The sequence below is a fragment of the Pagrus major genome, chromosome 18 (genome assembly GCF_040436345.1).
Source record: "Pagrus major chromosome 18, Pma_NU_1.0".
NCBI lineage: Eukaryota > Metazoa > Chordata > Actinopteri > Spariformes > Sparidae > Pagrus > Pagrus major.
The window spans coordinates 9,164,745-9,185,822 of NC_133232.1; the positions used below are offsets into that span (position 1 = coordinate 9,164,745).

The window sequence follows — 21,078 nt, forward strand, 5'->3', positions numbered from 1 at the left end:
TTTATTCCCAATCGTTTTCCCCCAGCATGTGTGCGATTGTTGGATTTGTTATTTTAGTTTGGGTTGGAGATAGTTCAGTCGATGGGCTTTGTTTGGTTTAGTTAGATATCTTTTCTTTGGTAGTTAGGGGGGGCGCACTGAGTACAACAGCTTTTAACTGTGGAAATGAGGGAACAGAAGAAATGAATAAATGAGAGAATAAATGAATAAACAAAATTTTTCACTTTCACTCTGACCACTGTATGTGCACATGGATGTGCTTCTTCTTGCTAGCACTGAAGATAATAATAGCAAGTTGAAGAAATGCTCAGTTTTCTGCTCCTTTTCAGTAACACATATCTAACAGTCCGTCTCCACTGCGAACCTCAGCCATTGTGTTCTGTTTCACAGTGAATGATTGAGTTGGAATAGGAGCCAACTCTCGTGTTGTTACATGACAGCTGGCTCCTATTCAGTGTTGACAAATTTTCCAATCATTGCTCGATATCACACAGTGAATGAAAGAATGAAACAATGGCAACGCTGTCGATATCTCCTCCTTATAAACCAAGCTTTGATGGGCCCAAACTCAAACAATACAAACTCATGGTGGTGAATTTACACAGAGATTTGTGTTTCTCTCAAATTCAAAGTTCTTATAAATCTTCCATCTCTCAGTGGATGCATTCTCATTGTCGTCGTTTGTTTTTCGATCACCTCAGCCAAGTTGACCCCTGCAGCCATTTGGACTAACTTCAACACTAATATTAAAAGTAAAAATAGGTAAACAACACCTTTTGGCGTGCTGTGGCCCCCCACGTCTGTTGTGTACTACCTTAAGGTCATGTTGAAGAGCTACTTAAGCCACCGGGGGCAGTTACTGGATTCACACAGGAGCTGCTCTCACTGAAACCGTTTTCATATTTAGCGGTAGAACCAACGACCAACTGGCATCACCGCTTACCATCATCACTCAAGACTGAAACTGTTGGGATACAGTTTCAAATTTCCTGATGTAAGACACTCCCTGGCCAAACCTGAGACTTCATCTTGGATAGATTTTTAAAGAATGAACCAAAAACAAAACCAGTGAATCCTCTGAGTAAGAAGCAAGTGTGAGGTAGACCGTACCATTGCGCTGATCTAGATGAGTCTTCATGTTGCAAAGTTCTCCTTTAATGTCTCCCGGCACCTCCATCCCCAACTTCTGATAGAACTCCCTCTGCTTCTTTATCTCCGCTGTGTGAGAGAAAGAGAAAAAATAAGAGAAGGCCGTGTCTTTTTCTCAAGGTCACTGCTGTCACTGGGCATTTAATATTCAGTGGTGTGTGTGATTCTTTGTGTGTGCTGTAACCTGCTTCATTAAGCCCAGCAACAGCAGCAAGAATATTTTATTCAAAGGCATTTGTTCCTAATGATGTTAAGCAAGTTTGTGAGGATGTACAGACAGTTACACCAGACATCGGTAGAGAACAACGACAAGCACCCAAGTTTTTCAGTTTGGATAATTTGGCCTCATTCTGAATTAAGCGTTTTCTTTTCTTTTTTCTGACGTGGGATATGCTGATATTATTCAGGTTTTAGGAGCATTCTTTGAACATGTTAACAGCACATTCGTAATATGCATCTTAATTGAGGTTTTTACGGAAGTTTGCAGCACACGGCGTCTTCTTTGTTTAGCTCTGAGCGTTGTCATGGATACATTATCCACAAACTATCGTGCCAACAGTTTGCAAGCTGCGGCAGAGATGCATGCCCAAAAGAAAAGCACACATTTCTGGTCAGAAGGAGAAACTAACCTACTTTTAAACATTACAAAAAAACTTGGATATCAAAAAGGTATTTTGAATATGTACAAATATCGCAGTGCTGACCTCTTCAAGAAGGCGGATTATTTGGTTTTATTTATTTATTTGTATATTTGACAGGGACAGGGCACAGCTTTTTAGCTCTACCAGAGTTTAGCTAATTTACATCTGTAGTCCCTGGGCAGGAGACAGAGTTAACATCTCTGATGAGTACATGATTGGATTGATTTTAGCAATGATTTGAAGTGTGACACCTAGGGAAACTTATTTTGATGCAAAGAAGTAAAATGGAACAAGTGGCTCCAACCGTTCTTCTCCATATACTTCTCCATATTTTGATGTGATAAACATTGTTAGGACACGTACATGCACGGCTGCACGTAAAACAGGAATATTAGTGGAACATTAATTTTCATTAGTCATCGTACCAGCCGAGTTGAAATACTTTCTTTTTCAGAATAACGGCAAAAACAGGGATATTTTGTGCAATCCAAGCTACATCATTTAAAAGACAATGTTAATGATCGCCTTTAAAATGATTTTGCCATGTTTTGATACTTTTACTTGATAAACATATCAATAACTCAATAAAAGCTAAAGTTTTACAGCTATCAGTTGGATCTCTTCCATCATAAAGAAAGACAAAACATGCCACTTACCCTCTTGAAGTCCCGGTACCAACTTGTAGACAATGTCTTGCATTGTTCTGTCATGGCTAAAAAACAAAAAACAAAAACATATATTTAGTTACCTCATCAGTTATGGGCCAACCAGCAGCAAAATTTTACATTCAAAGATGTAAACGACACATCTAAAATGTTAGAGATGTACATGGCATCTGCATCCCTTTGGATTTAAAATGTTTTTTTATGATCTGCAGCAGTTGTTTTACAGCCTGGGGCTTTAAAAAGATAGAAGATCAGAAAACATTTCAGCTGCAGAATAGTTTATTTTTTCAGACAGTTCTTTAATCTTTGCTATTCTCTTGCCAATAACAACCTATTCAGGTCAAAAAAGTGCTCAAATAAGGAAGAAAATCATTTTTTTGTTGAACTGCACTCATATATAACCCGTGATGAGGGGCTGCACATAGACAATGCTTTGTTTACATTAGTCACGAGCCACAGAAGTCACAAAATGTCTGGGAACCACTGATACACAATACAAAGAAAAATACCCTGTTGATAGAAATGTGACACTTATGTTGTATCCAAGAAAAACATGCTATGATAGACTGAAAAAATAAAAATGCCACCAGCTCTCACAGGCCAGTGTGCAGCATATGCTCTGTCAGTCAGAGTGTTAAACAGCATTTCACTGTTGGACAGTGCAGGTGACACGGGTGCACAGTGCGGGCTCAGGTCTGCCATCACCATGATGGTGCGTTTTGGCACCCAGCCGTGGCAGCCAGCTAACGGCCTCGACATGTTGGGTTTCCTGCAACGTTCTGGGGGAAAAACCTGAGTTTAATGTGGCACGATTGTCTCCCCTGCTGTCCACTGGGAGAGTCATTGTATCTGGGGCCAGAATTAGCTGCCCGATGCTGAGGGGCACTCCACAAGGCAGCAAAGCACTGACCCCTGCTGGACAGAGCTGGTATGATTATTCTTACAGGCAACTACGGAGGTTTTAACACTGCAGATTTTAAAAGTCTGTGGAACAGAAAGAATGGACACCGCTCTTCCTAAAGATTCATCCTTTTTTAGGGTTTTGATGATGTGGGGGAGACGACAGTCGACTGTGTTGGCTCTAAATCTCCACAGGAGAGATCTGGTGATGCTGAAGGCCACAGCAATCAATCCCCTCCCACAACAAAAGACCGTATAATGGATGTTCTTTGTAGGCGTTTAGAGTAATGTTAAGTATTATGTTTTATTGTCAGAACCAGAATCATTTCAAGTATGTGAAAAAAAAAAGGATTAAATCGATCAAGGAAAGCCACACTCGACAGTACAAGAGGCAGGATTAGTTCTGCTCAGCTCATTCTCTGTGAGGACACGTCTGAGTTTGGGGTTTGGTTTGAGTTCAATCTCAGACATCAACTTTGATCAATCTTCTTGATGAGCAGATGGCTTTTATCTGTCATCTGTTGGGCGTTTTGCCTTCAAATCACTTGTGATGTTTCCCATCAAGTCCAATTTCCTCCAAACAATGAGGCAAAAAAAAAACAGCTGTGCAAAGAGCTAATGTGTTTGAAATGGAGCATTTCCTGCACAACAATGAGTCTGCAGACAGCGCAGTTTAGACGGTAATGACTAAATTGCTGGTACAAATTAAGTTTGCGTGTTGCATTAATCAGACATTAATGCACGAGCGCTCAGAGGGGCACGAACAACAAAATCCCTCAGTGAGGAGGGTTTAGACTCGAACAGTGAACTTCACAAAACAATAAGAAGCTACTTGGCTTACGAAATGGTACATCTTTATTTTTACCTGACGGGAAAATAATGTCATTAATTCAATGTTCAAAATGTTTGATGTTCACTGTACAGGGTGAAAGTTCGTGTTGTCATTTTTAGTGGTCGGTTATTAGATAAAGTGCCATTTTTCTGTCAGTTTTAGAGTAAAATTCTTCAAATATTCCCCTGTTGAGCTTGATGGGGTCAGCTACAGTTTCATAACACTAACAGTCATGTTTCATGTCAGCTATCAGCAGTGATGACCAGCTGTCAGTAGTGATTTTTACTGTCCAATCTGCAATACCATAGTGTACAGATACAGCCAATGTACAGATACAGCCCAACTTCAGAAGACATTTTGGGGCTTTTGTTGCTGCAGAAGAGAAGAAATAAAATGGACAAAGACCGGCAGCACTTTGTTCCTTGGCAGTTTATTCTTTACTGGCAGTGCACTGCCGAGTCTCCCAGAGGCAGCGAGCAGCTCCCTGCACACTGATGGAGCTCTGTCAAAACAACTGTGTGTGAGTGTGTGTGTGTGTGTGTGTGTGTGTGTGTGTGTGTGTGTGTGTGTGTGTGTGTGTGTGTGTGTGCGCGTGTGTGTGTGTGGTGCGGCAGCCCCCTCACTCACCCGATATACTGCAGTGGATGGCTCTGATGAATAACAATCCTACATGTGGGGCATGTGTTGTTGTCCTCCAGATACTTCACTAGGCAGCTTCTACAGACTGGAGACACACACACAGTCATGGTTACTCTCTGAGATACATTGGTCAACAATCATATCGTATATGCATGTTTTCACCTTATTTTTATTACACACTTGCAGTCAGTCTTAGTGACTGTGGCTAAAACAATAATCCTGATTATCTGCTCAATACTTTGCTCACAATCACTTCTAATGATCGGAGGACTATCTCTCATCATCTCACTTTCAGCATCAAAGCAAACAATCTACAATCAATTGCTTGTAATTACAACCCAACTGATAAACTAGGCAGCTGTTAATAGCTTAGCAAAAAGATTCATCATAATGCCATATATGTCGACAGATAAGTTACAAGAAAAAGTTGGGAAAAAAACAAATATTTGAGGTAATTTAAGAAGTGAATTTCATCACTGACTTTCCATCTGAATGTAAAACAAATTGACAATAAAAACTTGAAACTTGAATCAATATACCAGCTTTTCCACCTCCTACAAGCATAAACATGTTTTTGCGACTTTTTTCCCCTGAATTTTTGGCATTTCTGCTCATATTTTTTGTTTTTTATGTGCAAATTGTACATAAAACAGTTGGATGGAAACCCATCTTGTGTCTACAATACCTAGTTTGTCCACCAGAGGGCACTGACAAGTTTATTTTTACTCTGTAAAATAGCCTGATTATATCTTCATCATTGTTCTTTAATAAATGCTTTTAAGAAAAATCTTTTGATTTGATTTGAAGAAGCCCTTATAACAAATGCTATTTATAGAGTTGGTGATTTCAGAGTTTTTGATCTACAGTTGCATTAACTGCAAACTAACGAGTTATTATTATTATTATTGAATTATTAAATCATCAGGATTTGCATTTCCTCTTGAGTCTCAAAAACATACTATCATTTTAGTTTTCGGTTAATATGTGCATTCTCTTTGCTATTAGTAAATTATCATTTTGTCTTTAAAATGGGAGAAAATGGTTGAAAAATGTCGACCACAATTTCCCCTGATGATGTCTGATAACAGTCCACACTGGATGTTCAATTTAAAATTATACAAGACCTAGAAAAGCAGCAAATCATCTCAGAATGTTGAGGATTTTTCTTAATAAATACATTTTCTGTCAATCAACTTACTGATTAATCAACTCCACAGTGAAAGACAGAAAGCAGTTTGAGGGTGGACCTGGCAATTCTGCAGAATAAGATGTCCACACACTTACATAATGAAAAACACACTGCTGACCATCTAAAGCACTAGTTTCACAGCTGGAACAACATTCAAACTTTTGATGGAAACCTTCATGTGCGATCTTTGACACATTTTAAGAGCCAGCGCTGTGAATCGCTGCACACAGGCCTCCGTCAAATCCATCTCCACCTGACAGTTTTTATAGCTGTGGAGCTCAGTCTGTTGGAACAGCTGCTGCAGTGACGTGATCTGAATCTCTTTGTCTCAACTCTCCAACAGTGGAAGCCCGGTAGAGTCAAAGCATCTCTACAAGACTCTGATGTGTTCAGCTCCTATCTGTGGTGGTACAGCTCCCTCTGGTGGACAGACACGGTAATACACCATCTGGTTTCGTCTAATAGAAGTTTAAAACTCTGCACACTCTTGTTGTTATTTGGAAAAGGAGTTCAGTATCTAGTTTAGAGCAAATAAGACCCGCTGATGCTTCAGATTTAAGATGTTTGTGTATCTAAAAAGATGCACTCAGACTCGGGCTTTCTGACTGGTTTTGGAGGATTTTCTCAATGTAAACAAACAAAAAGCTTCGCTTTCATCTCTTTCAGGTGAACCACAGAGCGACTGATTGGCCCATTTCCAATTTGATTAGATTGTTCTTCTAGCTGCTCTGGACTGGAAATAAATATGTTGAGTTCGATTAAACAGCTCCAAGCACAGCGGGGGTGAGAGTACCCTCGAGCTGGAAGTTTACAGACTCTTGGCATTATTTTAAAAGTAGCAGATCATCATGATTTCACAACAAATTAAAACTCAAAATATCCACTTGGAACGCGTCAAACCACCAGAATTTTGTCTCAATTTCTCAAGGTCGCACTACTTCTGTTTCATACTACCAGTCAGTAAAAAACAGTGCAGCATAACCTGACTGAACATGTGATGGTTTCAGAAGTACTGAAAAATATGTGTGGCACCGTTGGTTGAACAGGAAGAGTCTGGCAGCTGGGTGTATGAGGAATCTAAGGGGAAGTTCTGCCTCAAAACTTGTTTCGCAAGAGCAATGAAAAAGAGCCAAAAAGCTGTACAGCAGCTTTCATACAGCTTCTTAAGAGTGAGATTCAAGGTAAAACAAAAGTTTCCCGACTCTCGAAGCTTTCACCATCACATCTAAATTGTTACTATAAATGAAACGGCAAAAATAGCTATTCATAAAAACTCTGATTGTATGTTTTGATCATGATTATTAAATGTTTGCTAATTTCAACCCCAGGAAAGAAACAATGATGACGGGGTTCCATTTTGAAACAATAAAAGATTTACATCAGGGCTACAACTAAGCATTATTTTCATTGTCGATTAATCTGTCAATCATTTTCTTCTTTAATCAATTAGTTTGGTCTATTAAATGTTTCCCAAAGCCCAAGATAACGTCCTAAAATGTTTTGTTTCTGCCACAACCCAAAGATATTCAGTTAACTCTCATAGAAAATATTTACATTTTAGAAGCTAGAATCAGAGAATTTAGACATTTTGATTTTAAAGTTACTCAAACCAATTAACTGATTGTCAAACTACTTAATAGTTATTAATAGCGACTGATTTAATCAGTGACAGCTAACTGATTGTAGTTTACATGATGGATTGTGTTGATGAACTAGATTATGTTGAGGAGTATGTCTGAAGTTCCTAACCTTGGAAACATTACAGTTTAAATTAAGCATTTTCCAAGACTTTCTACAAACCCTGTCAGATGGTCCACAGCTACAATTTATAATGCATTTTTACATTTCCTACAAGCTAAGCAGCTAAAAAGAAGGTTTCTTTTGGCCCGGATACTGTCAGTTACTCAGACTAAATTATGTAAATCCAGCGGAAAACCAACAAGTCTCAGTCTTGTTGGGTCCTAGTCAAAATTTTGAGCTCTGTGTGAAATAACATGATCAGTTCTGTGTCTTTAAACTCAGAAACAATGCAGAAAAGGGAACCCTAAAAGACAAAAGCCTGAAAGCCTCAGCTTGTTTAATGTTCAAAGCTTGTTGCTTCTTCAAAAAGCCTCCAACAAGTCTGAAGCAAAATCAGAGGATCTTTTTTTTTTTTAAATCACAGGATTCTTTTTTGTTTATGATGTTGTATGCATCTGGTTTATTTCCTCTTTTTCTTTCCTCTCTTCTATAAAGCTCTTTCTGTTTTGAACTGTGCTGCACAATTGTGGTTTGTTTACTTGAGTCATATTTAAAAAAAGATTGGACTCAAACACACAGACCGACTTCTGAATGAGTCCAACAGTTGAACAGGCTTCAGTTATTTGCTTACTAATTAAATTACACAATCAGATTGGCTGATGATTCAATCTACCAAACCCATTAAACATCTTTAGTTCTTTATTATGTCACATTTAAAATAATGTTATTTAAATGATTCATTTAGGAAACAGGCCCATGTGGTCTTTATTAGGCCTGGCCATTTTATTTTTGAACTGATACAACTGAGATACAGAAAAGTTTCATTTGAATTTCTCTCTGAAGAATCTGGATTTGTTTTCTCTTCAAGACAGTTAATAAACATTCTCAGCTGATGTTCATTTATTACTGACGTGTTATAATGTTGACAGCCTATAGACCAGAGAACGGAAAGTAATTTCATGTCTGCTTCACACTTTTTTCATGCACAATAAAGGAAACTGCACACAGAGTCATCCAGTTACCACAACAGTCATTCACAGACAGCGCCAGATGTCATTTTGTTTACTGTCTTTACACTCAGTCTTTATTAGGTTTACCTGTACAATCTAATGCAGACCAATACAGCAGCCCTGCCATAAAGTCTACCTTTACTAAGTTTATAATGTTTGTGTAAAATCAGTTACATGTTTATTATTGAGGTCACAGTTAAAGCTATTTATACATTATACTTAGAGGGGTCTCTAATTGTGTGCCCTCCCTGTTTACACACATGAGGGGGGCAGTGGTGGAATGTAACTTAGTACATTTACTCTATCACTGGACTTGAATTTTGAGGTACTCGTTGTATATTTCTATTTTATGTTACTCTACTACATTTATTTTGACAACTTTAGTTCGTATCTGCTTTGGAGTTTTAGATTATTAGTTAGTAGTACACGTTAGCAGTAGTAGTGCAAGTTAAAATTAGTTCTACCATAAACGGCTGCAACAACAAAGTAATACAGTACATATGAATGCATTAATGATTCCAATTCAATTATAAAATATACATGGGTGATTCTGCAAGATGGGTACTTTTTTCCTTTTCCTTTTTGATACCAATACTTTTGTACTTTTACTTAAATAAAATTGTGATTTGAGGTTGCAGCCATATACTGGTTTCAAGGTGTACCATGATATGAAACTTGAGGGTTATCAAACTGTGTACATGTGCTTATCTAAAAGTATTGGATTCTACCATATCAGTAGTAGTAGTATCAATATATATGTTTAAAGTTTACATCAAGTTTCATGTCTGGCAGGACATAATATTTTGTGAAAAAATAAAGCGTTTTTCAACATAAAAAAGGAAAAAAAACCTTCTATTTTCATTCGTTTATGGGTCCTTGTAACTGATAATAACAATAATAACTGTGTAATACTGTGATAACTGTGATATTTTCTAGATGAAAATGAAAATCTCACACCAGTGCAACCCAATTGTGAATGTAGGGCTCAATCCAAATCTCAATCTCTTTATATCAGGACACAGATGTTGAAGAGAAAAAAAACGAAAAAAAAAAACATAACTTTGACAAAATTATCTTAGGAAAATAAATAAAAAGTCAAATGAAGTCAATAAGATTCTGTCAGAGTGAAGGAAATCCAAATAAAATATTGTCCAATGAGCAGCTTCATGACTGACATAACACATGCATCTTAAAACCAAAGTCTATCATACTTGTAATGTTTTTTTCTGAATCTATACAACAATAACTGATACAGCTATTTATTCAAGTTAATTTTGGTGAGACCAAGCTCGTTGACAAACATGCAGATACTGACATATAACACTGGATCGATCATAACTGAAAATCAACATAAAAGAAGGATTATGATCGACTGAGAAAGAAAATTTTGCACAAAACTTTTCATTAATATAATCTGTTGAGGCTGTTTGTGCAACAGCTAACATATTTTATTAAATTAATCAGAAGAGAAGACACAAGTATAGACATTAACTAAAAGGTTATCCGAGGATGTAACCTTTAAAAAAAATGAATAAGTGTTTTTTTAAGAGAAAAACTTCACACAACCATCTTTCAGGCTATAAAGGTTTTATGTAGATTGCAGAGACTTTGACCAGCCAGTATAATGACTGTACCTGAAGCTATAAACAGACAGTATTATCCTGCTTTATTGCAAACACCCTGATAATGATGTAGCACTGTGTGAATGAGAGATGACTTCCTCTCACCTTCGGAGGGCTAATAAATGTGCAGATTACCTGCTGGTGACAAGAATATCATTTTCTGTGATTGTGTGAGTCTGAGTGTGTTCACTTCAGGTTTAAAGGCACTGACTCCTAATTTTATAAGATAACTTCCATATAAATCAAGACAGCTGTTTGTTTTATGGCTGAGATCGTGCTCTGCATAAATATAAATGAAGGGAAACATAAAGTTGTGTGTTGAGAAACTGAAGTCCACAGCAGATGATCACACAGACTGCAGGGCAGTGATGAAAGTCAAAATGTAGCTAGAATCAGAGCTGCATGGATCACAGAGGAATCACTCTGCCTGCAGGAGTCTTCCCATCAGGGAGAGATCCTGAAGGCAACACCTTTTGAGCCAAGAAAAACCCTCAGAGACAAACACAGCCAGAGTGTCAAATAAACAAGTAAAAACTGATGAGAGAAAAACAAGAAGAGAGCTACCAATGAAAACAGGAACAACACCAAGAGAAGAGCAGCAGAACTGAAAGAGAAGGAATAGTTTGAAAGACACAAGAAAGAGAGTTGGTGTGTGAGGGAAGACTTACAGGTGTGTAAGCACTCTGTGACAGTGGTGGCGTCGATCAGGTAGCCCTCACACAGACGACATGTGATGTGGGCGTTGATGTGACAGAGTTTAATCTTCCTCGTCAGCATGTCGGGGTTCTGCAGAGGAAAAAATTAAGAGTTAAAGTAAATTTACACAAACTGACTCGACAACATCCAGCAGTGATGATGCAGCCAAAAGCACTGCAGCCACTCAAGAGCCATCATTTTAAGATTTTAGGTCAAGTTTAATCATTATGATTAGGGATGCACGATTCAGCTTTCTTCCTGCTGATACCAAAAACTGATAATGACCTGGCAATACCGATTAGATAAGTTTATAACCTGTGAGTTATACACACCTGAGGGTAGGAAAGTTCTGAAATGTAGTGAGCAAAGACTGATGATTAATTATGTGCATACTCTGGAACAGCACAAAATGAACATTTTAAGTACCGATAAAAGTCATTTGACAAAATGACAAAATTTGTTCATGCATTAAAACATAAGTACTGTAATGTCTTAAGAGTATTTTTTTGTTTGCCACATTAAACATTAAACCAACTACATGCAGCTATTACAAAAACATATACAAAACTTCTAAGACTAAATGCACAACTTTAGTAGTTCAACAGTGTTTAAATCATTAAGTAGGCACGTTCTTAATTCAGTTATTGTTATTGAGCAGCTTGCATTTGTCTTTTTTGACGATCTTTTAGAAGGAAACCCCGACAGTTCTCAGGTTCAGTCTTTTTTGCTGTAGACTGTCCAGCAGGTAGCCTGGTGATCCTTCAACAAAGAGGTTTTAGGATCAATCTCTGCGTTTAATAATCTATCCAACTGAGCTCCTTTAACAAATGCACTGCAACCCTGACATCACCCAGAGGATCTATATGTCTGAACGTAAACGTCTGAATCAGTTGGCTGTCTGAAATCTGATTGTGTGAACAGAGCAGGTCAGTGTCCAGAGGATTCAAAGCGAGTGAGTGGGCGTGATGATGATGTTGCACACAGTGTAGCTGCTTGCTATTATTGTCTGCTTGACTGTATTTTACTTTCCACTCTTTCGTTGATTTTGTGGATACACCCAATCACATGTACTACTGATGAACGCAAAAAAAGCTGAAAAAAGTCATCTTCCTGCATGCTCTACCCAGACACCACCCCTTGTCTGAACCAGACTATTTCTAGTGGTTGAGAGGGTGTGACACAAACAATCTCCTGTTGTGTGCTTCACATGTGAAGGAGCAACAGATTCTGCAGACATTGTCGTGATTCATAAGTAAAAACAGCTCGTCTGTGGATAAAACACATGCGCCACTTCCTGCTTACTCACTGTCTTGCTGCTCTACAATTATAACTACATCACTAAAGTGTAAGTTGCATAACATCACAGATGCTAAAATAAAGACAGTTTTAAGTGTTTCTGAAAAGGAAGAGTAGCTATGAGAGCACACTGCATCATGTAGAATAAATGTAAAAAAAATCTTGAATCCTTGATCTTGCAACTGAACTATTCATCCTCAATATCCAGAAAATCTATTATGTTCACATTCTTCTTTTGAATAAGAGATAAGCACACATAATGTGTTTTACATAGATCATCATCACCTGCAGTTTCAAAAGTGTAGTTTTACTTAAACCAACGCCTTGTGAAGGCAAGAAGAGAAACAGCAGTGGCAATTTACACCTTCAGATGGAAACGTGTATATTTTCTGGTTTCTGGACAAAATAAGACATTTGAGCACATCGTCTTGGACTTTGTGAAACACTGATCGACAGTTTTCACGTTTTATGGACCAAACAACTAATTGATAAATAAAAACTACCGATTACTCGACAAGGAAAAAAAATCGTTAGCTGCAGCCCTGAGTATGCGGCATCTACAAAACGAGGAAAGCAACAGTTTCTGCCACGTTGATATCTGTACCACCTTCATGCAATGTTACAATTCCAGGCTTTCATTTTTAGAGCTTCTGCTATTGTGTGCATGTGCGCCTGAGTGAGTTCTGTCATTTTGTGACCAGTCACCGTTTCACAGATTGGTGGATATAAACAAAACAGTGAATCCATGCACGTACGGACGGGTACTGTTCCAAAAAAAAAGCAAATAAGATCAATTATATGGAGCTGAGTCGAACACGCAGGAGTACTTATACTATTTTTTCAAATACCTATAATAATGCCAGAGAGATAAGTCAGTTTCACAAGGTGCTTCACCACAAAACAACCAAATAAAAGCCACTGCAAATACGCTGAGCCAGTAATATACCCATAATCACAACAGAGAACATTGTGCTGGCTATTACTACAGCACTTTATGTCAGCTAGCCTTGGCTTCAGTGTTTTCTCAGCCTTATCTTATTGTACCCAAGGAGCTAGTTAACGATCACTCCTGCTTTTCTCCGCATTACAGTGACTGTACCTCCTGTGTTTCATCTTCTTCATGTGTCTGTTTGAAGAAAACTTTTAAGCAACTGCAGCCTGTTTGATGTTACTTTTCTAACACTGCTGTGATGCGACTGTAGTCAGAGACATCATCAGGTACAGGCTCGCTATAACACTTCACTCAGACATAATAAATCTCCATCTCGCTGGAGCCTTATCTCTAAATTTAAACCACTAAGTCTTCAGTTCAACATGTACCTGCAAGATCACAATGAGAGGAGCCGGACTAACAGGCAGCGACAGGGAGCTCACAGCTGGTGATTCATGCTTTACAAAGATGTGCATGAGAAGGATGTTGAAAGCAGTGATTTGCTGTACAGAAGCTGAGTGTGTTGAGTAACTGAATGACTAACTGTGGTTTCACTCTGTGAGTAACATCATCAACAAGTCATAGGGAGTCCTGTCGGCTTTCACACAGCTGAACAAACAGTGGAAGTCAGCTGGTGCAGATATGTTCAAAATATTTACATAAAGAAGCTGGAATCTCAAACCAATTAATTAATGATCAACACAGTTGTCGATTAATTTAAAAGTTGACAACTAAAGGATTATTTGTTGCAGCTCTACTGCAAGTGTGACTTTGTTTTACTAACCCTGATTTATTATAGCAAACAAAGTGCCAAAAAGTTCACTGTGATGTTTTCAAACTCACAGTTTATTATCAAATGCACATAGGCCTGTCACGATAATCAATAAATCAATTAATCATACGATAAATTAAAATGAGCTCGATAATTTTGCCGGCCTCGATAATTTCCATTTGCATGCTTGTTTGTTTTCCTCGTGTCTCTCACTAGAACCCTCTTGTCAGTCACTAGCCCCATTCACGCAGCCGTTTGCATGCGGGGATACTGCGCCAATTCTCCGCATCCGCCTTTGTGTGAAAGTTTCAGATGCGGTGACGGGTGACATTTCGCTGCGCCTCCGGAGGTATCAGAGGCGAACCGAGCCGGCGGCACGGAGCGAGGGCGTGTCGATCTGATGGTGTTGGTGTCTGATAACTCTACAGATCCTTCACTCAACAAAAGAAAAATAAATGTCCCACAAAGCAACGTTACAGGACCAAACAACAGGAACGTAGTAACTGGTCGTGTCTTTGGCAACTTATGTGAGGAAAAAAATACCGCAGTTATTCGTGGATAAGTGTCTGTCAGCCTGTCGGTCTGACCGACTCTTCGTCACATTTCTGCCCGAAAAACAGCGTCTGTCCCCGGCAAAAAACTTTAACTCACCAAGTGTTTGTCGCGCGACGGTCAGTTACTGTTGTCATGGTGACGGTCAGCCCTCCCGACAAGACTCAGTGAACTTAGTGAACCCCGAGAGTGAAATAGTCAGACAGCGTCCAGTTTACTGATGGCGATTATGTAATTATGTAAATTATAGAAAAACGTAACTTTGTCATTTTCCAGGATGTTTGGTGGGTCAGGATCTCAATCACAACACATTATAACAGCATCCATATGATTAGAAACAGACAGCTGGTACATGTTTAGATTAACAGGAGGACACCGGGGAAACACCTTGGAAAAACACACATACGTCATCATCATCACGTGTACCGTCACGCCTCCGCATCACTACAGACAATGGTGCTAACATTGTTGCTGCAGTAAGGAACCGTGGCTGGCCATGGCTCAATTGCTTTGGCCACAGCCTCCATCTTTATTTATTTTGGATATTTAAAATGTCTTCTTCACATTCCAATGTTAAATATTCTTTAGAAATAAAGGTTTATTGATCTTTGAAAGGGTGTAGTTGCATTATTATGCCATTATCATTATATTAGTTGAAAAATGGTCTCAAAGCGACAATATTATCGTTTATCGCAATAATTTCTAGGACAATTTATCGTCCAGCAAAATTTGTTATCGTGACAGGCCATGCACACCAACTGAAATATTCAAGATTATATCAACTTGGTGCAATTCCCAGCACCACAAAAGAGACTCATCAGAGCATTATTTATAGACACAACTCAGGGTGAGGAAAAACAGGCCTTCCTCTGTGTGAAAAATACTGAATTTACACTTTGATTTACAACTGACAATGCATCATTTTATCAAAAAGACGCTCCAACTAGCTTAATGTTTTTGTCATATGTTATTGTGGCTTGTTGTTAAAGATGTGGATACAGTCTTAGCTCCTGGAAACAGTGTAAAAATGTACACGTTTTTCCACTACTTAGCTGTCAGCCAGCCTAGAGACATATTACTCCAGTTAACTTGAACACAAGTGAAGTAAAACAAGAAGCGAAGGGTTAAAAAAAAATGTGACTTTATCCCATTTGACCTCAAGTCACTGAATGAAATAAATGAACATGAAGATATACGATGTTATGTACACTTGTGTCATGTCAACAAACGTACGGTAATTGTTAGTTTATCACGGCTCAAAATCAAAATTGCTGTGCGCAGACTAACTGACAAGCTTTTATATAAGGCCGATCCTACAGAGAATATCTGTTCATTACCAGCAGGGATAACTTTTAAAATAACAAAGTCAAAGAGAATGTCTAAGCTGCGTTTTTTAAAAGAAGTTTTCTTTTGATAAACTCGACAGGCCTCGGCTATCAGAGTACAGAAAGACTCTGAGGAGACGGCTCGGAGCTCTCTGCTGGGCTCTCCCTCAGTCATTTCTACATTAAAGATATCTCTATGTCAAACCATACATTTTATTTCATGTTTCTGTCAACTCCACCTACTCTGACTGAACCTGTCTGCTTCTGTCTCCCTCATCCGTCAAATCAACTCTACAACCAACAGTTTGGTTTTAAGAGCAGCTTTGTTCCTGAATGTTTCTCTTATCTACACTAAACAATTTCCCTTATATTTCAGATGTATTGTTAAAAAGGTGAGTATGCAACATTAAAAAATGACTTTCTTAGGATGAAATACACTGAGGTGTCTTTGTGTGGAATAAACACACAGTTACTGACTGATCAACAGACTGCAGCAGCAGACAGTCGCAGCCAAATCACCAGATGTGAAATAACAGCCGCCTATAACTCAGATAATGGCTGGTTGTGCTTGGTGAGTTAGACACAGACAGCTGACATCCATCATTTAGAGCCTCCAACCTGTTCTGAAATCTTCACTGAGAGCGTCTGGACGCCAAGACAGATACAAAGCAGATAAAGACACTCGACAAATAGAGATTCTATAACCATTTTCTCTGCAGACAGACGAGAGGTTCCCATGCTTCATTCTCAGCTTTTTGAGAAGTGAAAGAAACTTTGTTTTTTAGATTGATGGTGGTGCCTATTTTGTCATCTTATGACTTTTAAAAATGATCTCATAAACCCAGAATGTCAGAGTAAGAGCTGAAGGAGAAGTCCATTAATCTATTAGTTGATCAACAAAGAAATAATCAACAGCTAGAAGAAATGCAAAATATTCCCTAGTTTGCTTCTATTATAACAACCTTGTGTTGGTCAGACAGAACACTATTTGTTTTCCTTATTTTCTAAATACGTTTTGCTATTTTGGACTTTTTATCCAGTAGATCAAATAATCTGTCCATATTGGAGTTGTGTAGTTTCACTTCTAAAGACCAGTTTTTAATGAAATTATATTCAAAGCTTTCGACTTATAATTCCTAAGTTACATGTTGGAATGCTGCAGTATAAAAATGTGTGAAGGACATAAATTAAATCCAATAATAATAAAATAATAATAAAAGTTAAATCCAAAGTAGACATGTACTTCTACCAACAGCCAGAAGGAAACAACAACAATATTCACCCATGTCCATAAAATGTCTAAATGTCTGATTGCAACATATTTTCATTTTGTTTCTGAGGCTAAAAAGAACACAACCAAAGTTCTCAGGGTCTTCAGTACAGATTAAAGTGATAAGAGTGAGGCACATAGTGTGGTTCTTACCCCTAATACCGCCATGCGTCGACTGTGGATGGTGCAGCAGCCACGTCTCTTCCTGCGGTTGTTCGACCGACAGTGTTAGCTGCTCATCATGGAGAGCCTCTCATTGGAGCCTGAAACAGAGAAAGAGATAAGTGACAAAGCAGTTAGGAGGAATCATTCAGAAATCTCACTGATGTTAGAATCAGAGAGTTGGGTCAGTGCTAAATCTGAAAGCCTCCAGCAGCCGATTAGCTTAGCTTAGCTTAGCTTAGCAAGAAGACTGGAAACAAGGAGAATGAGCTAGCCTGGCTCTGTGCAGAATCTGCCAACCACCTCCAAAGATAACAAATTAATAAGGGTGTAATGATCCATCCATCTGGATTGATATTGATTCAATGATCAACGATTCAATGTGATCGATGTTAAGTGCGCCTATATTTTGAAATTCCCCTGGCACGTCTGTATGACCTCGTCTGTCCAAGTGCAACTCCTTCCTAAACATTCAAACAGTGCAGCAGCAGGCAGATGAAGAGGGGAAAGATGAGGATATTTACCCTCTTTTGGGGCATTAATCTGCAGTGAGGAAATATTTTGGATTTCGGAGAAAAGATGGGTCAATAGACAAACAAGGTATCTTACTCAGGAGTCTGCTAACATGTAGCATTCATGCTGGCTGAAATTCAACCATGGTGCTCTGTCAGGAGATGCAGCAACTTAAACCATTTGTGAATAAGAAAATGTATAAATAACACTTTGTTAAACTATGAGTACGAGAAAGTCTGCTAGCCTCCAGGCTAATTTATACAATGTAAAATGCAATAGGCTGAAGCTGATAATGATGACTAACAAAAAACAAATGTTTGGTTTCAATGAAGGTTAATATTGAGCTGAATTTTATACTCGTGTTAAATGTTCTTGTTGTTAAGCCACGTTTATGTGTTGGTGGTGTCCGTTTAAAGGAAACTTTACAGCACTTGACCAGTTACAATTCTAGTTTTTTTCTTTTACAGCCAAAAGCAGAAAAGAAAGCAGAAGCAGCTCCTTCTGTAGCTGACTGTGTTAAATGGACAGATGATGTCGTCTCATATTGATTGCAGGCCCCTGAATTTAATCGAATCAAAATCTTATCATGGCAGACTTTGTGATATCCGCAAATACAGTATCGTTGTCTGAAGACTCTATATCTTATTGCAACATAATAAAACCGGTGATTTACACTCCTACAAATTAACACATTAAATCTTGTTTGTTTGATCAGTACAAAAACCAAAGCGTACAAACAACTATTCGCCTTTTTGTTGTGTTGTGTGCTGGACTGCGAGCAGTTGCCAGGCAAACAGACTCAAAGAAAGTACTGGTCCTGGCCAAGACACAGTATGTCACATAACATCCTGTAAAGTGGTGAATTGCCATTTTTACACAGCTTTTGTACAGATTAAATACAGAAGATATATGGTGAGTTTAAGAGGTGCTGGTAGACAGGTTTTGTTACCTTTGGACAGAGCCAGACTGTCTGTCTCTTCTTGATTTATGTCCATTATTCACATTTTCAATCTTCACTAACTCTCGGCAAGAAAGTGAACAATAATTTCCAAACATGTCGGACTGTTCTTTAAATGAAAGCTCTACATTTGGTTTGGTTCGACTGAGCAACCAAAGAAAAGACATCTACCTACAGAGAGTCAAACTTGAATGGAAACTCCAAGGAATAAATATTCACTGTACCACCCACACTGTTTGACTGACAAGCCAAACTCCACAGCTTGGCAAGAGAGACCAAACAAAGTGAATGTACTGTATCACCACTTAACCACACAAGTTCAATACTGTTCAGTGTTCCTGAAAGTTGTAGCCGTCCTCCACAGAGGGCAACAGATTTCTGTCCTGCAGCCAGACAGCAGTGACTCGTCCTGCCATCACTTACTGTGATTCATTGCTTAATTGTAGGAGTCCGACCACTCCAGTCACGACGGGAGAGGGAATGCCAGGCGAACACCCACCACACAGCACCAGCACCACCGATTCATCCTCCTCCAGATACACATACACAGTTTAAAATAAAAAAAAAAACAGCCTTTAAAGTCTCCGGTGACAGCGGTAAGTCTGTCAGCCTGCCTCTGTCTGCTCATCAGACCATGAAATTAGCCCAGTTAGTCGACAGAGATGAAACGTAGTGGGGGCTGCTGAGGACACACACACACACACACTGTACCGCTGCCTATAAGAGAGCCGTCATGCGCTGAGGAGCTCCACACAGATGTTATCGTCACATGACGCCCGGCGACTCCGCAGTGATGTAATGTTTTATTTGTGCATTGGTGGGGTTGAGATGAGGTCATTTTCACACCGAGCATGTCTGCAAGCAAACTCAGGAGTTATTTGGTTTGCTTAGAGAAGTGTGAGAACATAAACTGTCAGGACTAACAACACAAAACAACACAAAATGTGAAGGGTTGTGGGTATAACAAGACATCTGCTATCATGCATTTATTTTGGCTTGAAAAACATGTCAATGGATATCAAGGGCAGATGTCAAATCAAAGCAAAGAAGCACATTTTGGCATTAAATGAGTAAAACCGTAGCAAGACAACGTAGAAACTCTCTCACCGAGCTACAACACACAAGACAAGAAGAGTATGTTGACAATCAAACATGACACACAGGAGGTTGTTTGACATGTCATGGGTGTAAACATGCTGCTATAACTTCCTCCACTCTTCTAGTTTCAGTCTTTCCACCAGATGTTGAACCTGACTGCAGGGAGTTGCTTCAATTCAGGCCCAAAAGAGCATCAGTGAGCTCCAACACTGCTGATGGGTGATGACTGGCTCAGTTGGTTTTCCAGTTGATCACAAAAGTGTTGGACAGGGTTGAGGTCAGGGCTCTGTGCAGGCAAGTTTTTTCCACACCAAACTGGGAACAACATTTCTTAGTGGAGCTGACTTTGTGCCAAACACAAACTGCTGACGCAAAGTTGGAAGAACACTGTTGTCTAATATATCTGTTGTTGTAGAGGCTGCAACTATTGATTATTTTATTCATTATCCATTCATCTGCATATTATTATATCCATTACTCCAGGGCTCCAGACTAACTGTTTTTACTAGGAGCACAGTGGCCCCTAACTGAAAATTTTAGGAGCACAATCACAAAATTTAGGGGCGCACACCGTAAATCAACATGCAAAGCAAATATTCACATTTCCTCTCATTTTTACTGTATTACTGATAAATACTTTGATAATAAATGCAGAAATTACAATGTCTTGTTTTAAATTCTCTGTCACATTTTATTGTGAACTTTTGAAGAAGCAACATAAGAGAAATAGGGTATACAGACAGTACCATTACTGTCATTACAGTACAATATTAATGAACATACATTCAGAAATCATAAATGCAAAGCTATGTTCAGAAATTTAAACAAAGTATCTGCTCAGTAACCTTCCTATCCTTTCACAGTACACAGACCACAACTTAACAAATACTTTAAATGTATGTAAACATTTGGGGCACTGGTCAATAACTTTAATGCCACTACAGAACAAGTAGGCCTAAACAAGGGTAAAAAAGGGTAGTTCTTTCTTGGCAATGAAAAAGGCCGTGTTAAACTTAAATATTAATTCGGCCTCCTCAGCGCACTGATTGACAGCCTCTTGCCTTCTAAATGCAACTGACAGTGGAGTTGCATTTTCATTGGAATACAGGTCACAGCAT

At 38.7% G+C, this 21,078-nt stretch overlaps 1 protein-coding gene across 1 annotated transcript in view; it reads right to left on the minus strand.

Annotated features, from left to right (window-relative positions):
• LOC141013429 (polycomb group RING finger protein 3) overlaps positions 1–17,492 on the minus strand; it is a 33,758-nt gene extending 16,266 nt beyond the window's left edge. Inside the window, exons 1-5 of the mRNA XM_073487151.1 lie at positions 17,383–17,492; positions 11,056–11,173; positions 4,815–4,911; positions 2,447–2,502; positions 1,111–1,218 (exon numbers count right to left, since the gene is read on the minus strand). Coding sequence (XP_073343252.1) covers positions 1,111–1,218; positions 2,447–2,502; positions 4,815–4,911; positions 11,056–11,173; positions 17,383–17,397 — 394 coding nt within the window. The 5' untranslated portion in view covers positions 17,398–17,492. The remainder of the gene's footprint in view (positions 1–1,110; positions 1,219–2,446; positions 2,503–4,814; positions 4,912–11,055; positions 11,174–17,382) is intronic.
• Positions 17,493–21,078: the final 3,586 nt, after the last annotated feature.